The sequence below is a fragment of the Grampus griseus genome (genome assembly GCF_964374135.1).
Source record: "Grampus griseus genome assembly, chromosome: 4".
Classification (NCBI taxonomy): domain Eukaryota; kingdom Metazoa; phylum Chordata; class Mammalia; order Artiodactyla; family Delphinidae; genus Grampus; species Grampus griseus.
This window is the reverse complement of record NC_138997.1, coordinates 117,320,214-117,337,469: the sequence shown is the minus strand read 5'-3', so window position 1 is coordinate 117,337,469 and position 17,256 is coordinate 117,320,214. Positions and strand designations below refer to the sequence as shown.

General features: G+C 37.2%; 1 protein-coding gene across 11 annotated transcripts in view; it reads right to left on the bottom strand.

The window, feature by feature from the left end:
- ANK2 (ankyrin 2) overlaps window positions 1-17,256 on the bottom strand; it is a 242,476-nt gene that overhangs the window by 94,231 nt on the left and 130,989 nt on the right. For all 11 annotated transcript variants that reach the window (XM_082653618.1, XM_082653622.1, XM_082653624.1 and 8 more), the window contains 2 exons: window positions 13,854-13,952; window positions 13,386-13,484 (listed from right to left, as the gene is read on the bottom strand). In XM_082653618.1, the coding sequence (XP_082509744.1) occupies window positions 13,386-13,484; window positions 13,854-13,952 (198 nt within the window). The remainder of the gene's footprint in view (window positions 1-13,385; window positions 13,485-13,853; window positions 13,953-17,256) is intronic.

Genomic DNA, 17,256 nt, shown 5'->3' with positions numbered 1-17,256 from the left:
CATCTTTTGTGCCATTGTGAGCATTTTTCCAGAAATTATAAAAAGTATTTATAAGTCTGGCAGTAAACAGAATGCTGATATAAATGACAGTTTATAATGCTTACTTCTTAGTTTTCACTAGAATTAAAGGTTACTAAGAGTTAAATATTCTTATATGTGCAGTTAGTTAAGCCTACTAGAAATAATAAGGAAAAGGAATTTTACATGTGGTCAGTACTAGATAAGTAGAATGAATTTAGTTATGTAAATAAGTTTGAATATCAAAAGTTGGCTGGTGCAAAATTGGAATTTGTTTTTTTCTCTGTGAGAAGGTCAACATTTTTTGTTTTCTATAAGTCTGTTCTTGAAAATAAGAGATTACGAAAGGTTTTTCTTTAAGTAATCTGCCTAGAAAAAACAAAGATATTATATCTTGTCAAAATAATCACCTATGTTCTATGTTGTCATTTTCAGGTCATTGATTACTTAAATAAACCTAGTCCTCTAGATATTAAAAGAGCTAAGTTTTGCTCAGAACTATGTAACCTTCAGTGTCTACCTAGGAAATCTTTGTTATTTTGATTAAATAGGTAACTAAGTATTGTTTCACAATGACCTATGACCCTATTTGATCAAGTTATAAAATCTTCTGATATTTTTGACAAACTTCCCCAAAATCAAATTCTAAATGAAGTCTTTTTGACCTTAAACTAACATGGAAATTTTCCAGAGGGCCCCTGGAATGTTTCAAAAGATTTGTTCTCTCTCCTTATAAAAAGGGAGATGCTTATTTGGTATTAATTATGCTTATTTGGTATGTTAAATTACATGGGAAGCATGTAAGAAGTAATACAAAGCCTTCTTTATGTTGTGTTTATTACAGGTATATGTTATAAGTATTTCATAAATTGTGTGAAATTCCTGGAAATCTGATACGTCCTAATTCCAGTTATTATCTAAATATGTTGTGTGTCACAGAAATAACTAAATATCCTTGTTAATTCCATCAGGTCTTTAATAATGGACATTTTTTAACTCTTCTGTCATTTGCAGAGAGCTATTGTTTTACTCTGACACTTTGCAAAGGTCTTCTGGCAAAAGTATTTCATCTTCAGAAAAATTCAAGAAAATAACTTTTTGACAAGTGCAGGCTTCTGATAACTTTAAGATCATACAACTGAATTGGTAAGCACAAAGCCTGCCTTTGGATATTCTTGGAAGGGATTATACCAAGTCCCCTTTACTATTCAGATGACAGCGAAACTTCAACAATTCAAGCCTTGGGCACATATTTCACAGTTAACAAAGACTCCAGCTGACATCTGGTCCCATCCAAATGCTGGAGACCTCCAAATTAAACTGACTAGGAAGAGAAGTAGCTGACATCAAGGTAGACTGCTTCTTCCCAAGACACCAGATCATGACTTCATGCTTTAACTAAACGTGAAACCCTCTCTTCTCCTTTCCTTTACTCCAGCATTGGCCTGGAAAGATAACACCACCATTCATATCTCCCAGGCCATTGCTAAGAGAAGTAACCTTTCAGACTGCTGGATTTGTCATCAAAAACTCGGATCTGTCCATGAGGCTAGAGACCCCTGGTATGTTTCCCTGTCTCTTATTAATACCCCAAATTTGGGAAACTTTGTGTCCATGTTCTATGCAAAGAAAGGGATACAAGGCAAGAATAACCAGACTGCAACTGCCTACATGGTCCACAGACCCTTAATACCAGGAGGCATGCATGATTCCAAATTAACTCTCTTTGACAGATCCCTACATCCCTGATTAGGAGTAAATGTTAATGAGGAACCTCTCTTTAACTTTTGAAGATATTCCAGATTCTGTTGCGAAGATAAGAGCTGCCCAAGAAAGATCCTTAGACTCTGTGGCTAAAGTTATTCTTGATAATAGGATAGCCCTTGATTCTGTTTGAGCTGAGCAAGAGTGTGTGTTGCAGCCAACACCCCCTGCTGCACTTGGATTAACACTTCTGGGGAAGTTGAAACAATTACATAAAATCACTGAGCAAGCCACTTGGCTTAAAAAAGGTGACTCCTTCAATGAGGTCTTGATTTCAATTGATTTCGGTCTTGGGCACCACGGCTCAGAAGTGTACTCCAAACATTGGGAATTATCCTGCTTATAATAATTATAATAATCTCCCTCGTGCATCGTGTTCTGGCAAAAGCTTTAAATACATGTTCACAGCCACTAAACACAAAGCAAATGATCTCCCTAAGACTGGAACATCAGGAAAGGAACGAAGAGAATAACCAATTTAAAGATTGTGAACCTGAAGCTATAATCTTTGAATATCACGGGGTAGAAGAAACATCATAACCTATGGATACCACCAAAGAGATGATAAAAACCATGAGAACTTCAGAGAGGTAGCTGAGAGTGATGCTAATGCCTTAAAGTTTGATCACTTCTTTCAGTTAAGCTGAAAGTCTGATCAAAAGGGGGGAACTGTTAAAAAGAAAAGCCATAGGCCAAAAAATGGAATCACTTGTGCTAGGCCACACCATGAAACCGGGGCTTAATACCTAACCTAACTGAAGCTTCAACCTCGCCAGAAATGTAGTCTTAATTGGTCAGTCAGGAATTTTCTGGTCAGCACCAAGAACGTAATCCGTCACGTGGGCCCGCACCATCCCCAAAACGAAGAAGAGGTAATCTGCCACTTAGACCCCTTCTGTCCCCCATATGTAGGATACCTAGGTCCGAAATAATCTTTTTTCTTTATGACTTCCTTGTTCTGCCTTTTAAAACCTTTCCCGTTTTGCAGTCCTTTGGAACTCCTCTCTACTTGCTAGATAGATGCTGATGATTCATGAATCATTCAATAAAGCCAATTAGATCTTTAAAATTTACTTGATTGAATTTTTTTAACACAATGCATAGGGTGCCACATGATTCCTTCTATGCTTTCACTCTGGCCTTTCCATCCATGGGGATGTACCATATGTGTGACAGTCTATTTGTCTGACTACCCCCAGGCTGGAATGTCATCAGCTTTGCCTTGTCTGTTATATATCCCTACAATGGAATGACCTCAGGAAACCTGGAAATATAAATCAATTACAAGGACTCTGAGAAACTTATAGCTACTGCAAGGACTCTGCTCTCAAGTCAAGTAATCCATGGATATTTCAGGAGCATAAAGTAAGTAATATTTCTTTTCCTAAAAAAATTACTCCTTTCCATTGTGTTTATAAAGATTATACCAAAGTTTTATAAAATTTCCCAAATTTTTATACCAAGTGATGAATGTTTGAAGAGTAAACAAAATACGTATGTTTTTATTTTCATAGCAACAAAACAATTTTTTAGTAACTATGGTTACATATGGGATGTGAGGAAGAAAACATGATTCCTCCTCCAAAACTGTCATTTTCTGTGAAAAAATTCTGAAGTATTTATTAAAAGAATGTCCTTTGAGGTATGTATCTGTCCACTCCCCTGAAGATATATGAAAAGATATATTTACTTCCAAAAGCAGGTAAAATCTACATAGTTCACTTTTTTAAAATCTGAAAAGTTAAAATGAGATTTTTCTCTCAGCCAAATGTCCATTTGAATGCAGATGAAACCCAGGGGAGGTAAATGATGTTATATAGACAACATGTCTGGCTTTTAAATATCCTAACAATTTCAACAAATATTTAACAAAAAAATATGGTAAACGTTTTCAAGTTCTGACAAAATCTCATTGCATTGCTGCATTTATGCCTTTCCGGAGAATACCTGGATTCCAGCAAGAAAGTCTTTCCAGCAATACTTATAAGTGAACTAACTCAGCAAAAAGGTATCACACGCTAAAGCCTGAGAATTCATATGGAAGCTTTTAAATAAGTCTCAAAGTGCAATTTCATGAACACTCAAGAACTGCTCAGAAACTAGGCAATAGCTATTCTTGTTAGAGTCAGAGTAGAAGTTTTGAATCTCAAATGTTATTAGTATTATCAATAATTAAAAAAATAACTTTATTTTTAATTCAGTTACAAATACGCTTATGTATAGGCATGCTTTTGTTTCTACTTCAAAGAGGATATAAAAAACTGAGTTCCAAAACTTATGTTTCTAATTAGTAGCATCTTTTTTTTTAAACATCTTTATGGAGTATAATTGCTTTACCATACTGTGTTAGTTTCTGCTGTACAGCATAGTGAATCAGCTATACATATACATATATCCCGATATCCCCTCCCTCTTGCGTCTCCCTCCCACCCTCCCTATCCCACCCCTCTAGGTGGTCACACAGCACTGAGCTGATCTCCCTGTGCTAGGCAGCTGCTTCCCACTAGCTATCTGTTTTACATTTGGTAGTGTATATATGTCCATGCCACTCTCTCACTTTGTCACAGCTTACCCTTCCCCCTCCCCATGTCCTTCAGTCCATTCTCAATGTCTGCATCTTTATTCCTGTCCTGCCCCTAGGTTCTTCAGAACCACTTTTTTTTAGATTCCATATATATGTGTTAGCAGACGGTATTCGTTTTTCTCTTTCCGACTGACTTCACTCTGTATGACAGACTCTAGGTCCATCCACCTCACTACAAATAACTCAATTCTGTTTCTTTTTATGGCTGAGTAATATCCCATTGTATATATGCGCCACATCTTCTTCATCCATTCATCTGTTGATGGACACTTAGGTTGCTTCCATGTCCTGACTACTGTAAATAGTGCTGCAATGAACACTGTGGTACATGTCTCTTTTTGAATTATGGTTTTCTCAGGGTATATGCCCAGTAGTGGGATTGCTGGGTCATACGGTAGTTCTATTTTTAGTTTCTTAAGGAACCTCCATACTGTTCTGCATAGTGGCTCTATCAATTTACATTCCCACCAACAGTGCAAGAGGGTTCCCTTCTCTCCACACCCTCTTTAGCATTCATTGTTTGTAGGTGTTTTGATGAAGGTCATTCTGACCGGTATGAGGTGATAAATGTATTGTGGTTTTGATTTGCATTTCTCTTATGATTAGTGACGTTGAGCATCCTTTCATGTGTTTGTTGGCAATCTGTATATATTCTTTGGAGAAATCTCTATTTAGGTCTTCTGACCATTTTTGGATTTGTTTGTTTGTTTTTTTGATATTGAGCTGCATGAGCTGCTTGTATATTTTGGAGATTAATCCTTTGTCAGTTGCTTCATTTGCAAATATTTTCTCCCTTTCTGAGGGTTGTCTTTTCGTCTTGTTTATGGTTTCCTTTGCTGTTCAAAAGCTTTTAAGTTTCATTAGGTCCCATTTGTTTATTTTTGTTTTTATTTCCATTTCCCTAGAAGGTGGATCAAAAAGGATCTTGCTGTGATTTATGTCATGGAGTGTTTAATCCATGACATTTAATCCATTTACATTTTTTTAAACATCTTTATCGGAGTATAATTGCTTTACAATGGCATGTTAGTTTCTGCTTTATAACAAAGTGAATCAGTTATACATATACATATGTTCCCATATCTCTTCCCTCTTGCGTCTCCCTCCCTCCCACCCTCCCTATCCCACCCCTCTAGGTGGTCACAAACCACCGAGCTGATCTCCCTGTGCTATGCGGCTGCTTCCCATTAGCTATCTATTTTACGTTTGGTAGTGTACATATATGTCCATGCCACTCTCTCACTTTATCACAGCTTACCCTTCCCCCCTCCCCATATTCTCAAGTCCATTCTCTAGTAGGTCTGTGTCTTTATTCCTGTCCCACCCCTAGGTTCTTCATGACCTTTTTTTTTTCCTTAGATTCCATATACATGTGTTAGCATACGGTATTTGCTTTTCTCTTTCTGACTTACTTCACTCTGTATAACAGACTCTAGGTCCATCCACCTCACTACAAATAACTCAATTTTGTTTCTTTTTATGGCTGAGTAATATTCCATTGTGTATATGTGCCACATCTTCTTTATCCATTCATCTGTTGATGGGCACTTAGGTTGTTTCCATCTCCAGGCTATTGTAAATAGAGCTGCAATGAATATTTTGGTACATGACTCTCTTTCAATTATGGTTTTCTCAGGGTATATGCCCAGTAGTGGGATTGCTGGGTCATATGGTAGTTCTATTTGTAGTTTTTTAAGGAACCTCCATACTGTTCTCCATAGTGGCTGTACCAATTCACATTCCCACCAGCAGTGCAAGAGGGTTCCCTTTTCTCCACACCCTCTCCAGCATTTATTGTTTCTACATTTTTTGATGATGGCTATTCTGACCCGTGTGAGATATCTCATAGTAGTTTTGATTTGCATTTCTCTAATGATGTTGAGCATTCTTTCATGTGTTTGTTGGCAGTCTGTATATCTTCTTTGGAGAAATGTCTATTTAGGTCTTCTGCCCATTTTTGGATGGGTTGTTTGTTTTTTTGTTATGGAACTGCATGAGCTGCTTGTAAATTTTGGAGATTAATCCTTTGTCAGTTGCTTCATTTGCAAATATTTTCTCCCATTCTGAGGGCTGTCTTTGGGTCTTGTTTATGGTTTCCTTTGCTGTGCAAAAGCTTTTAAGTTTCATTAGGTTCCACTTGTTTATTCTTGTTTTTATATCCATTTCTCTAGGAGGTGGGTCAAAAAGGATCTTGCTGTGATTTATGTCATAGAGTGTTCTGCCTATGTTTTCCTCTAAGAGTTTGATAGTGTCTGGCCTTACATTTAGGTCTTTAATCCATTTTGAGTTTATTTTTGTGTATGGTATGGTGTTAGGGAGTGTTCTAATTTCATACTTTTACATGTACCTGTCCAGTTTTCCCAGCACCACTTATTGAAGAGACTGTCTTTTCTCCACTGTATATTCTTGCCTCCTTTATCAAAGATAAGGTGACCATATGTGCGTGGGTTTATCTCTGGGCTTTCTATCCTGTTCCATTGATCTATGTTTCTGTTTTTGTGCCAGTACCATACTGTCTTGATTACTGTAGCTTTCTAGTATAGTCTGAAGTCAGGGAGCCTGATTCCTTGAGCTCCATTTTTCGTTCTCAAGATTGCTTTGGCCATTCGGGGTCTTTTGTGTTTCCATACAAATTGTGAAATTTTTTGTTCTAGTTCTGTGAAAAATGCCAGTGGTAGTTTGATAGGGATTGCATTGAATCTGTAGATTGCTTTGGGTAGTAGAATCATTTTCACAATGTTGATTCTTCCAATCCAAGAACATGGTATATCTCTCCATCTATTTGTATCATCTTTAATTTCTTTTATCAGTGTCTTATAATTTTCTGCATACAGGTCTTTTGTCTGCTTAGGTAGGTTTATTCCTAGATATTTTATTCTTTTTGTTGCAATGGTAAATGTGAGTGTTTTCTTAATTTCACTTTCAGATTTTTCATCATTAGTGTATAGGAATGCCAGAGATTTCTGTGCATTAACTTTGTATCCTTCTACTTTACCAAATTCATTGATTAGCTCTAGTAGTTTTCTGGTGGCATCTTTAGGATTCTCTATGTATAGTATCATGTCACCTGCAAACAGTGACAGCTTTACTTCTTCTTTTCCGATTTGGATTCCTTTTCTTTCTTTTTCTTCTCTGATCACTGTGGCTAAAACATCCAAAACTATATTGAATAATAGTGGTGCGAGTGGGCAGCCTGGTCTTGTTCCTGATCTTAGTGGAAATGGTTTCAGTTTTTCACCATTGAGGATGATGTTGGCTGTGGGTTTGTCATATATGCCCTTTATTATGTTGAGGAAAGTTCCCTCTATGCCTACTTTCTGCAGGGTTTTTTTTTTATCATAAATGGGTGTTGAATTTTGTTGAAAGCTTTCTCTGCATCTATTGAGATGATCATATGGTTTTTCTCCTTCAATTTTTTAATATGGTGTATCACATTGATTGATTTGCATATATTGAAGAATCCTTGCAATCCTGTTTTGTGATTGCTTGTGATTGCTCTGTTCATATTTTCTATTTCTTCCTGGTTCAGTCTCAGCAGGTTGTGCATTTCTGTGAACTTGTCCATTTCTTCCAGGTTGTCCATTTTATTGGCATAGAGTTGCTTGTAGTAATCTCTCATGATCCTTTGTATTTCTGCAGTGTCAGTTGTTACTTCTCCTTTTTCATTTCTAATTCTACTGATTTGAGTCTTCTCCCTTTTTCATGATGAGTCTGGCTAATGGTTTATAAATTTTGTTTATCTTCTCAAAGAACCAGCTTTTAGTTTTATTGATCTTTGCTATCGTTTCCTTCATTTCTTTTCCATTTATTTCTGATCTGATCTTTATGATTTCTTTCCTTCTGCTGACTTTGGGGTTTTTTTGTTCTTCTTTCTCTAATTGCTTTAGGTGAAATGTTAGGTTGTTTATTTGAGATGTTTCCTGTTTCTTAAGGTAGGATTGTATTGCTATAAACTTCCCTCTTAGAACTGCTTTTGCTGCGTCCCATAGGTTTTGGGTCGTCGTGTTTTCATTGTCATTTGTTTCTAGGTATTTTTTGATTTCCTCTTTGATTTCTTCAGTGATCTCTTGGTTATTAAGTAGTGTATTGTTTAGTCTCCATGTGTTTGTATTTTTTACAGATCTTTTCCTATAATTGATATCTAGTCTAATAGCGTTGTGGTTGGAAAAGATATTTGATATGATTTCAATTTTCTTAAATTTACCAAGGCTTGATTTGTGACCCAAGATATGATCTATCCTGGAAATGTTCCATGAGCACTTGAGAAAAATGTGTATTTTGTTGTTTTTTGATGGATTGTCCTATAAATATCAATTAAGTCCATCTTGTTTAATGTATCATTTAAAGCTTGTGTTTCCTTATTTATTTTCATGTTGGATGATCTGTCCATTGGTGAAAGTGGGGTGTTAAAGTCCCCTACTATGGTTGTGTTACTGTCGATTTCCCCTTTTATGGCTGTTAGTATTTGCCTTATGTATTGAGGTGCTCCTATGTAGGGTGCATAAATATTTACAATTGTTATATCTTCTTCCTGGATCGATCCCTTGATCATTATGTAGTGTCCTTCTTTGTCTCTTGTAATAGTCTTTATTTTAATGTCTATTTTGTCTGATATGAGAATTGCTACTCCAGCTTTCTTCTGATTTCCATTTGCATGGAATATCTTTTTCCATCCCCTCACATTCAGTCTGTATGTGTCCCTAGGTCTGGAGTGGGTCTCTTGTAGACAGCATATATATGGGTCTTGTTTTTGTATCCATTCAGCCAGTCTGTGTCTTTTGGTGGGAGCATTTCATTCATTTACATTTAAGGTAATTATGGATATGTATGTTCCTATTCCCATTTTCTTAATTGTTTTGGGTTTGTTATTGTAGGTCTTTTCCTTCTCTTGTGTTTCTTGCCTAGAGAAGTTCCTTTAGCATCTGTTGTAGAGCTGGTTTGGTGGTGCTGAACTCTCTCAGCTTTTGCTTGTCTGTAAAGATTTTAATTTCTCCATCAAATCTGAATGAGATCCTTGCTGGGTAGAGTAATCTTGGTTGTAGGTTTTTCCCTTTCATCACTTTAAATATGTCCTGCCACTCCCTTCTGGCTTGCAGAGTTTCTGCTGAAAGATCAGCTGTTAACCTTATGGGGATTCCCTTGTGTGTTATTTGTTGTTTTTCCCTTGGTGCTTTTAATATTTTTTCTTTGTATTTAGTTTTTGATAGTTTGATTAATATGTGTCTTGGCGTGTTTCTCCTTGGATTTATCCTGTATGGGACCCTCTGTGCTCCCTGGACTTCATTAACTATTTCCTTTCCCATATTAGGGAAGTTTTCAACTATAATGTCTTCAAATATTTTCTCAGTCCCTTTCTTTTTGTCTTCTTCTTCTGGGACCCCTATAATTGGAATGTTGGTGTATTTAATGTTGTCCCAGAGGTCTCTAAGACTGTCCTCAGTTCTTTCCATTCCTTTTTCTTTATCCTGCTCTGCAGTAGTTATTTCCACTATTTTATCTTCCAGGTCACTTATCCGTTCTTCTGCCTCAGTTATTCTGCTATTGATCCCTTCTAGAGTATTTTTAATTTCGTTTATTGTGTTGTTCATCATTGTTTGTTTGCTCTTTAGTTATTCTAGGTCTTTGTTAAATGTTTCTTGCATTTTCGCTATTCTATTTCCAAGATTTTGGATCATCTTTTACTATCATTATTCTGAACTCTTTTTCAGGTAGACTGCCTATTTCCTCTTCATTTGTTTGGTCTGGTGGGTTTTTACCTTGCTCCTTCATCTGCTGTGCATTTTCCTGTCTTCTCATTTTGCTTATCTTACTGTGTTTGGGGTCTCCTTTTCGCAGGACGCAGGTTCATAGTTCCCATTGTTCTTGGTGTCTGTCCACAGCGGCTAAGGTTGGTTCTGTGGGTTGTGTAGGCTTCCTGGTGCAAGGGACTAGTGCCTGTGTTCTGGTGGATGAGGCTGGATCTTGTCTTTCTGGTGGGCAGGTCCATGTCTGGTGTTGTGTTTTGGGGTGTCTGTGGCCTTATGATTTTAGGCAGCCTCTTTGCTAATGGATGGGGCTGTGTTCCTGTCTTGCTAGTTGTTTGGCATAGGGTGTCCAGCACTGTAGCTTGCTGGTCGTTGAGTGAAGCTGGGTCTTGATGTTGAGACTGATATCTCTGGGAGATTCTTGCCATTTGATATTATGTGGAGCTGGGAGGTCTCTTGTGGACCAGTGTCCTGAAGTTGGCTCTCCCACCTCAGAGGCACAGCGCTGACTCCTGGCTGGAGCACCAAGAGCCTTTCATCCACATGGCTCAGAATAAAAGGGAGAAAAAATAGAAAGAAAGAAAGAAAGAGGATAAAATAAAATAAAGTAAGATTAAAAAAAATAAAGTTATTAAAATAAAAAATAATCATTATGAAAAATATTTTAAAAAGTAAAAAAAAAGAAGAAAAAATGAATGGACGGACAGAATCCAAGGACAAATGGTGAAAGCAAAGCTATACAGACAAAATCTCACACAGAAACATCTCAAAATCTCAAACAAAAAGAGAAAAGGGGAAACAATAATATATCTTGCTGCCAAAGTCCACCTCCTCAGTTTGGGATGATTCGTTGTCTATTCAGGTATTCCACAGATGCAGGGTACCTCAAGTTGATTGTGGAGATTTAATCCACAAGCAATCTGGGTTGTAGGTTTTTCCCTTTCATCACTTTAAATATGGTCCTGCCAGGAGTTTCTGCTGAAAGATCAGCTGTTAACCTTATGGAGATTCCCTTGTATGTTATTTATTGCTTTTCCCTTGCTGCTTTTAATATTTTTTCTTTGTATTTAATTTTTGATAGTTTGATTAATATGTGTCTTGGTGTGTTTCTCCTTGGATTTATCCTGTATGGGACTCTCTGCACTTCCTGGACTTGATTGACCATTTCCTCTCCCATGTTAGGGAAGTTTTCAACTATAATGTCTTCAAATATTTTCTCAGTCCCTTTCTTTTTGTCTTCTTCTTCTGGGACCCCTATAATTGGAATGTTGGTGTATTTAATGTTGTCCCAGAGGTCTCTGAGACTGTCCTCAATTATTTTCATTCTTTTTTCTTTATTCTGCTCTGCAGTAGTTATTTCCACTATTTTATCTTCCAGGTCACTTATCTGTTCTTCTGCCTCAGTTATTCTATTGATCCCTTCTAGAGTATTTTTAGTTTCATTTATTGTGTTGTTCATCATTACTTGTTTGCTCCTTAGTTCTTCTAGGTCCTTGTTAAACGTTTCTTGTATTTTCTCCATTCTATTTCCAAGATTTTGGAACATCTTTACTATCATTATTCTGAACTCTTTTTCAGGTAGATTGCCTATTTCCTCTTCATATGTTTGGTCTGGTGGGTTTTTACCTTGCTCCTTCATCTGCTGCATTTTTCTCTGTCTTCTCATTTTGTTTAACTCACTGTGTTTGTGGTCTCCTTTTCGCAGGCTGCCAGTTCGTAGTTCCCGTTATTTTTGGTGTCTGCCCCACAGTGGGTGAGGTTGGTTCAGTGGCTTGTGTAGGCTTCCTGGTGGAGGGGACTGGTGCCTGTGGTCTGGTGGTGGGGCTGGATCTTGTCCTTCTAGTGGGCAGGGCTGCGTCTGGTGGAATACCTGTATATCTTTTTTTTTTTTTGGTACGGTGGCCTCTCACTGTTGTGGCCTCTCCCGTTGCGGAGTACAGGCTCTGGATGCACAGGCTCAGCGGCCATGGCTCACGGGTCCAGCCGCTCCGTGGCATGTGGGATCTTCCCGGATCAGGGCATGAACCCGTGTCCCCTGCATTGGCATACGGACTCTCAACCACTGCGCCACCAGGGAAGCCCCCCGTATATCTTTTTTTCTTTTCCTTTGTGCTTGTCTAGTTTCACTTGAAGTGCACCCCACTCTTCAGACCAGAGTTCCTAGTGTGAAATGGCTGCGCCCAACACCTCAGCTTGGCAGGCCGTGTGCCTGAGCGCTATGCTCCACATGGGCAGCTCTCTCTTTCTCTCTCTTTCTCTCTCTCTCTCTTTCTGTCTCTCTCTTACTCTCACTCTCCTCTCTTTTTCTGTGTCAATTGTGTAGTCTGTCAGAGTCTTATCCCCCTGGGAAGCCTCACCAGCAGCTCTGCCCAGCCCTGGAGCCTTTTTATTCCCTTTGTGCTTATTCTATTTTTACTTGCTCATAGGGTACTGCATGCAGAGGCCTCGAACCCAGCGCTTCAGACCAGAGTTCCTCGTGGAAATCGGGACACCACGACAGCTCAACTCAAGATGGTGGTGGCTAATTATTAGCATCTTGAATGATGACTTTGAAAACTCCCGAATGTGCTCACACTAATTTACTTGAGCCTATTCACACAGCTGCAGTTAGTGATTTCTGATACATAAACTTAAACAAATGCAATTACATACTTCTTTGGACCAAGAAAATTGGAGCTGCAGGTTATATTATGCATAGTAGCAGTAGTCATTTTACGCATTTCTCTTCCTTGAAATAATTTGAATATACCGAAGTGTGGTTTTATGTTCCCATCATGCTTTGCAGGATAGGACCCTTCGGATGGCACTGAGAAAAACAGTCAGCTCTGCATTATCTTTGAAATCTTCCAAGCCAGGCCTTACACAGTATTGCCTCACTGAGCACAACCACGTGGTAGTCCAAATGTGACAGAATTCATTAAAAATGAAAGGCATGCAGTCCAGGCTGCCTGTCTGTATTTCCTCACCAGAGACTGAGGGCTAGGGGAGGGCCAAGGCCGTGAAACAATGTAAAGGAAATCGGCCAGAACATCAAGATATTCTAGCCAGCATCTATTGTATCCTACAGTAAATTGTTAAATCGATGTCGCCTACATGGCTGTCAAAGGTTATTAGAATGAGAAGTCCCAACAACTGTACAAAACTACATCGCTTATTCAAAATCACTTAAGAAGAACTAAAAAGAAAATATGTTTGCAACTATGGCGAGCTACTGAAGTGTCCATATAGCCGAACCATTTGTTTATAGAAAATAAAAATGAGTACATGTATTTTACCTTGGTTTTTGCATTGACATTTGCTCCCTGCTTCAGAAGAAAGTTGACCATTTTCACGTTTCCATAGTGACAGGCCACAATTAAAGGAGTGTAACCAAGCTACAAGTAATAATAAACAAATAAATTACTACTCTAGTAGTTAATACTCAAGGGGAGAGGGGGGCATGGAGGGAAGCAAGTACAGGAAGAAAAGTGCAAGTCATCCTGACTAGCTGAAGTAATGAGGGAGAGAGGGTAAACCTAAGTCTGCAAAGTTGGAATCTTTTTGTAAAGATTCCAAATATCTGCTATCCATTTGCACTTGCTTTCAGTAAAAATGGAGAACCATTATAGATTTGTGAGGAGAGTCATAAATTATTCAGAATGGGCTTTGAGGAGGGGGAACTTGGACTTGTGGTGACCTGAATGGGGGCTACTGGGAATAATCCAAGGCAGAACCTGTCACAGTATTACAGTGACTTGCTTTACCTTTGTGTGAGCATCCTTGTCAGCCCCATGCTTGGTGAGAATATCAGCAACATTCACTTTATCTTCCTGGGCTGCAAGGTGTAAGGATGTGAGTCCACTCTATAGAGAGAAGGGAAGCAAAGGGGGTACAATTGAAGAAGAAAATACATTGTATCATCTATAATACTATGTCTTGAAAAATCCTGAAAAGTTCACAGCCTCTCTCTAGAAACTGCATTTTCTGATATCTAAGACAAACCCTCCAAGTTAATATGACTTTCCATCTAAGACATACTCTCTAAGTTACTCAACACTTTCTTCAAATTACATTTTCTATACTGTGTACTTATATTATGATGTGAGCCTTTAAAATAACTCAGCTAGTAAGCTTCCAAACAACATTTATTTCAAACCCATCTGTGCCTCCTGTTGAATCAATTTATTTCCTTAAATAATGGACCAACCGGTTACTACTTCTACATTATAACCACAGCAATAATTTATATTTCCATCAATCAAACATCACATCAATGAAAAAGATGTCCAGAGTTACAGGAAATGAGTTCAGAATAATTTTCTCCAGCATCTCCAAAGATAGTACATTATTTTGGCGGTTCCGCTAAGTGCTAAATAGTGACCCCATCATTTATATATTGCCCCATAAATTTGGCCAGTTTTATGTACATGTCCTGGCACACATACATCAAGTAATTATTTTAATTATTTGAATATGCAATTAAAGTACAGTTAAGAATTAATAAAAGATGAAAGAATAGAGAAAGGAGGAGGGAAAAGTGGTTCATTCAGTCAATGCCACAGTCTGGCAGCGTTACTACATATGCAAGTATCTCCCATCAAGCAAAATTGAAATTTAAAGAGTATCTTTAAAACCTAAGTCATTTGTATGTTTAACTAGTGTTTTTTGAGTACCTTTCACATGCCAGGAAGTGTTCTAGGCACTCGAATATATCAGTGAATAAAAGCTTCTGCCCTTTTAGAGCTTATATTCCAGCTAACAGTATATTCATGCCGTATGTTTCTCTCCTGCTGTATTGTTCAAATACCTAGTATATTTATCCTCTACCTGTACATCCTGCATCTGTATACTGAGGTATCTTACTTGTTCTGAGTTGGCACCCCCTCTCCCCCAATTCACATCCAATTAAAGTTGACCATCCCTCTTAACCATGGCTTTGCAGGCCTGCTTTACTTCTATAAACTGACAAGTTCTCTGACCTTTAAAAAATCGAAGTGATATTTACAGAGAAAGAAAAAGTTCTCCAACTAGAGAAAGGGCTTTATATTTAAGAGTCCAAGGCTTTTTGATTCTTACAGTGCTGGCTGAGCTCAGCTTTTGTTTTTCCTTTTTTTTTTTGGCTGTGCCATGCAGCGTGTGGGATCTTAGTTCTCCAACGAGGGATCGAACCCAGGTCCTTGGCAGTGAAAGCTCTGAGTCCTAACCACTGGACCACCAAGGAATTCTGGAGCTCAACTTTGAGTTTCATAAACCATGAGGATGAGGTGGAATATGCACTCTTTTGCATTAAAATGTTATCACTTCTAAACAAATAGTATACAGTCCTAAACTATAAACAGTATGACTATTAGGACAAAACAGAAGATTATTCTTCATGTTGTTTTTCTCCATATTAAAATAGCAAACATAAAGATATTTCTCTTTTGAGATCATCGGTCTTTTAAAAATGTTATTGAAGTGATCATCAAATATCTCAAAGGCATCTTTAATGGCCTTTCAAATATATGTGCTGTTTTCTACATGACTTTGCAGAATGGATTTTCTACAATATAAGATTGCAAACTAACAACCAGTATGAAAATCCTCTATAGTTTATTATGGTAAGCTTGCATACCTAAATCAAATTATGTAAACCTTCCTAATAAATTAAGAAAATAGAAGATGTTGAAGGAGTTCTTTTCAAAAAAAGTAATTTATTTCCTAAGATGTACCAGTGGACTGTACAGTCGGTTTTATTTTATTATTACATGGTGATTGGATAAGGAATGTAATATCATTTCTATATTACAGTTCTTACTAAGAAATAATCATTTAGAGAATATGAAATTACTGATTTTAGCTGGTCTTAAGTAGAAAAAGAATATATGTAATTTACAAAAACGGGAGAATTTATTATTGGCTTTGCTTATTACCTGAGATACTTTCACGGTTGCATTATCTTATAATTTATTTATTTCATATATAACTTATTTATTAATTATTATAATGTATAATTATAAATAATACCAACCAAAAGCCAGGGTTATATTTTTATATATTATATTGTTATTCAGATATATCTTAACATATTTACTAACATTTTACTCTAGTAGCAAATATCAGTACATCATGCCTTTGTCTTTAAGACACCACCCAATGTTGAAATCATTGTTATAAAGATAACATAAATACTTTGTGATTCAAATAGAATATTTTTCTCCATTGCTGAGTGGAGAAAATATTCAAAAATACTCATTAAATATTTGCTGATTGACTGCTAAAATTCTCTCAAAGGAAGTAATATGTTTAGAAGAATACTATCAGGGAGAACACAGTGAACTGATTCCAGATATGTATCTATAATTTTTATGAATTAAAAATTACACCATCAGAAGCACTGTGTGATCAGTTTCATGAAATGTCTAGAATTTCCATTCTACTCAAAATTTTGCCTGATTTGTTTATGGATTTCTTGTGTTTATTTTTTAACGAAGATTTGTTTTTAATGGACAATAAACACTTACATGACTCATTTGTATACTGATGTTAAATGAAATATTCTACTATTGGTTTCATGGTGAGACTATCCCCAGTGGGGTAAAAGACCACCTGAGAGGCATGATTTTAACGACCACAAGGAAATCCATGCCCAGGACTTTAATGACTGTCTGACACACTGAATTTCACCATAAGGCTTCATCATGTTCATTCTTGTTAAAATGCAAATATCTTTTGGAGGGCTAACCATGTAATTAGTCTCACCATGCGTTAAAAAAGGATCTCAGAGGCCTTTCGATAGAGAAGAGAGAAGTGCGTAAGGGCAAGGGATGTACTGGAACATTTCTGAGTGATAAAGACACAGAATAGGGCTCTAGAGGCATTCAAGACAGCCTGTGTTTTTCACAGCTCTTTCTAAAGGACATAAGCTACACGACCCATTTACAAATGTTATTAAGACCAACTTACAAATGAGTCTCCAAAAGTACTAATTAATTCAACAGTGAGATGTGGAAAACATCTTATTTGTATATTTGTGGAAAATCCTAAGAAACTCAATTTTCACTAAACCCACACCACGTGTTACAAAAAAGTATTAGGAGATCTAACTGATGAGCTAACTTATAAATACAGGCTCCAATTTTTTGTTTCTCAGCAGCTGGCTCCAATGGAGTACACAGAAGTATATAT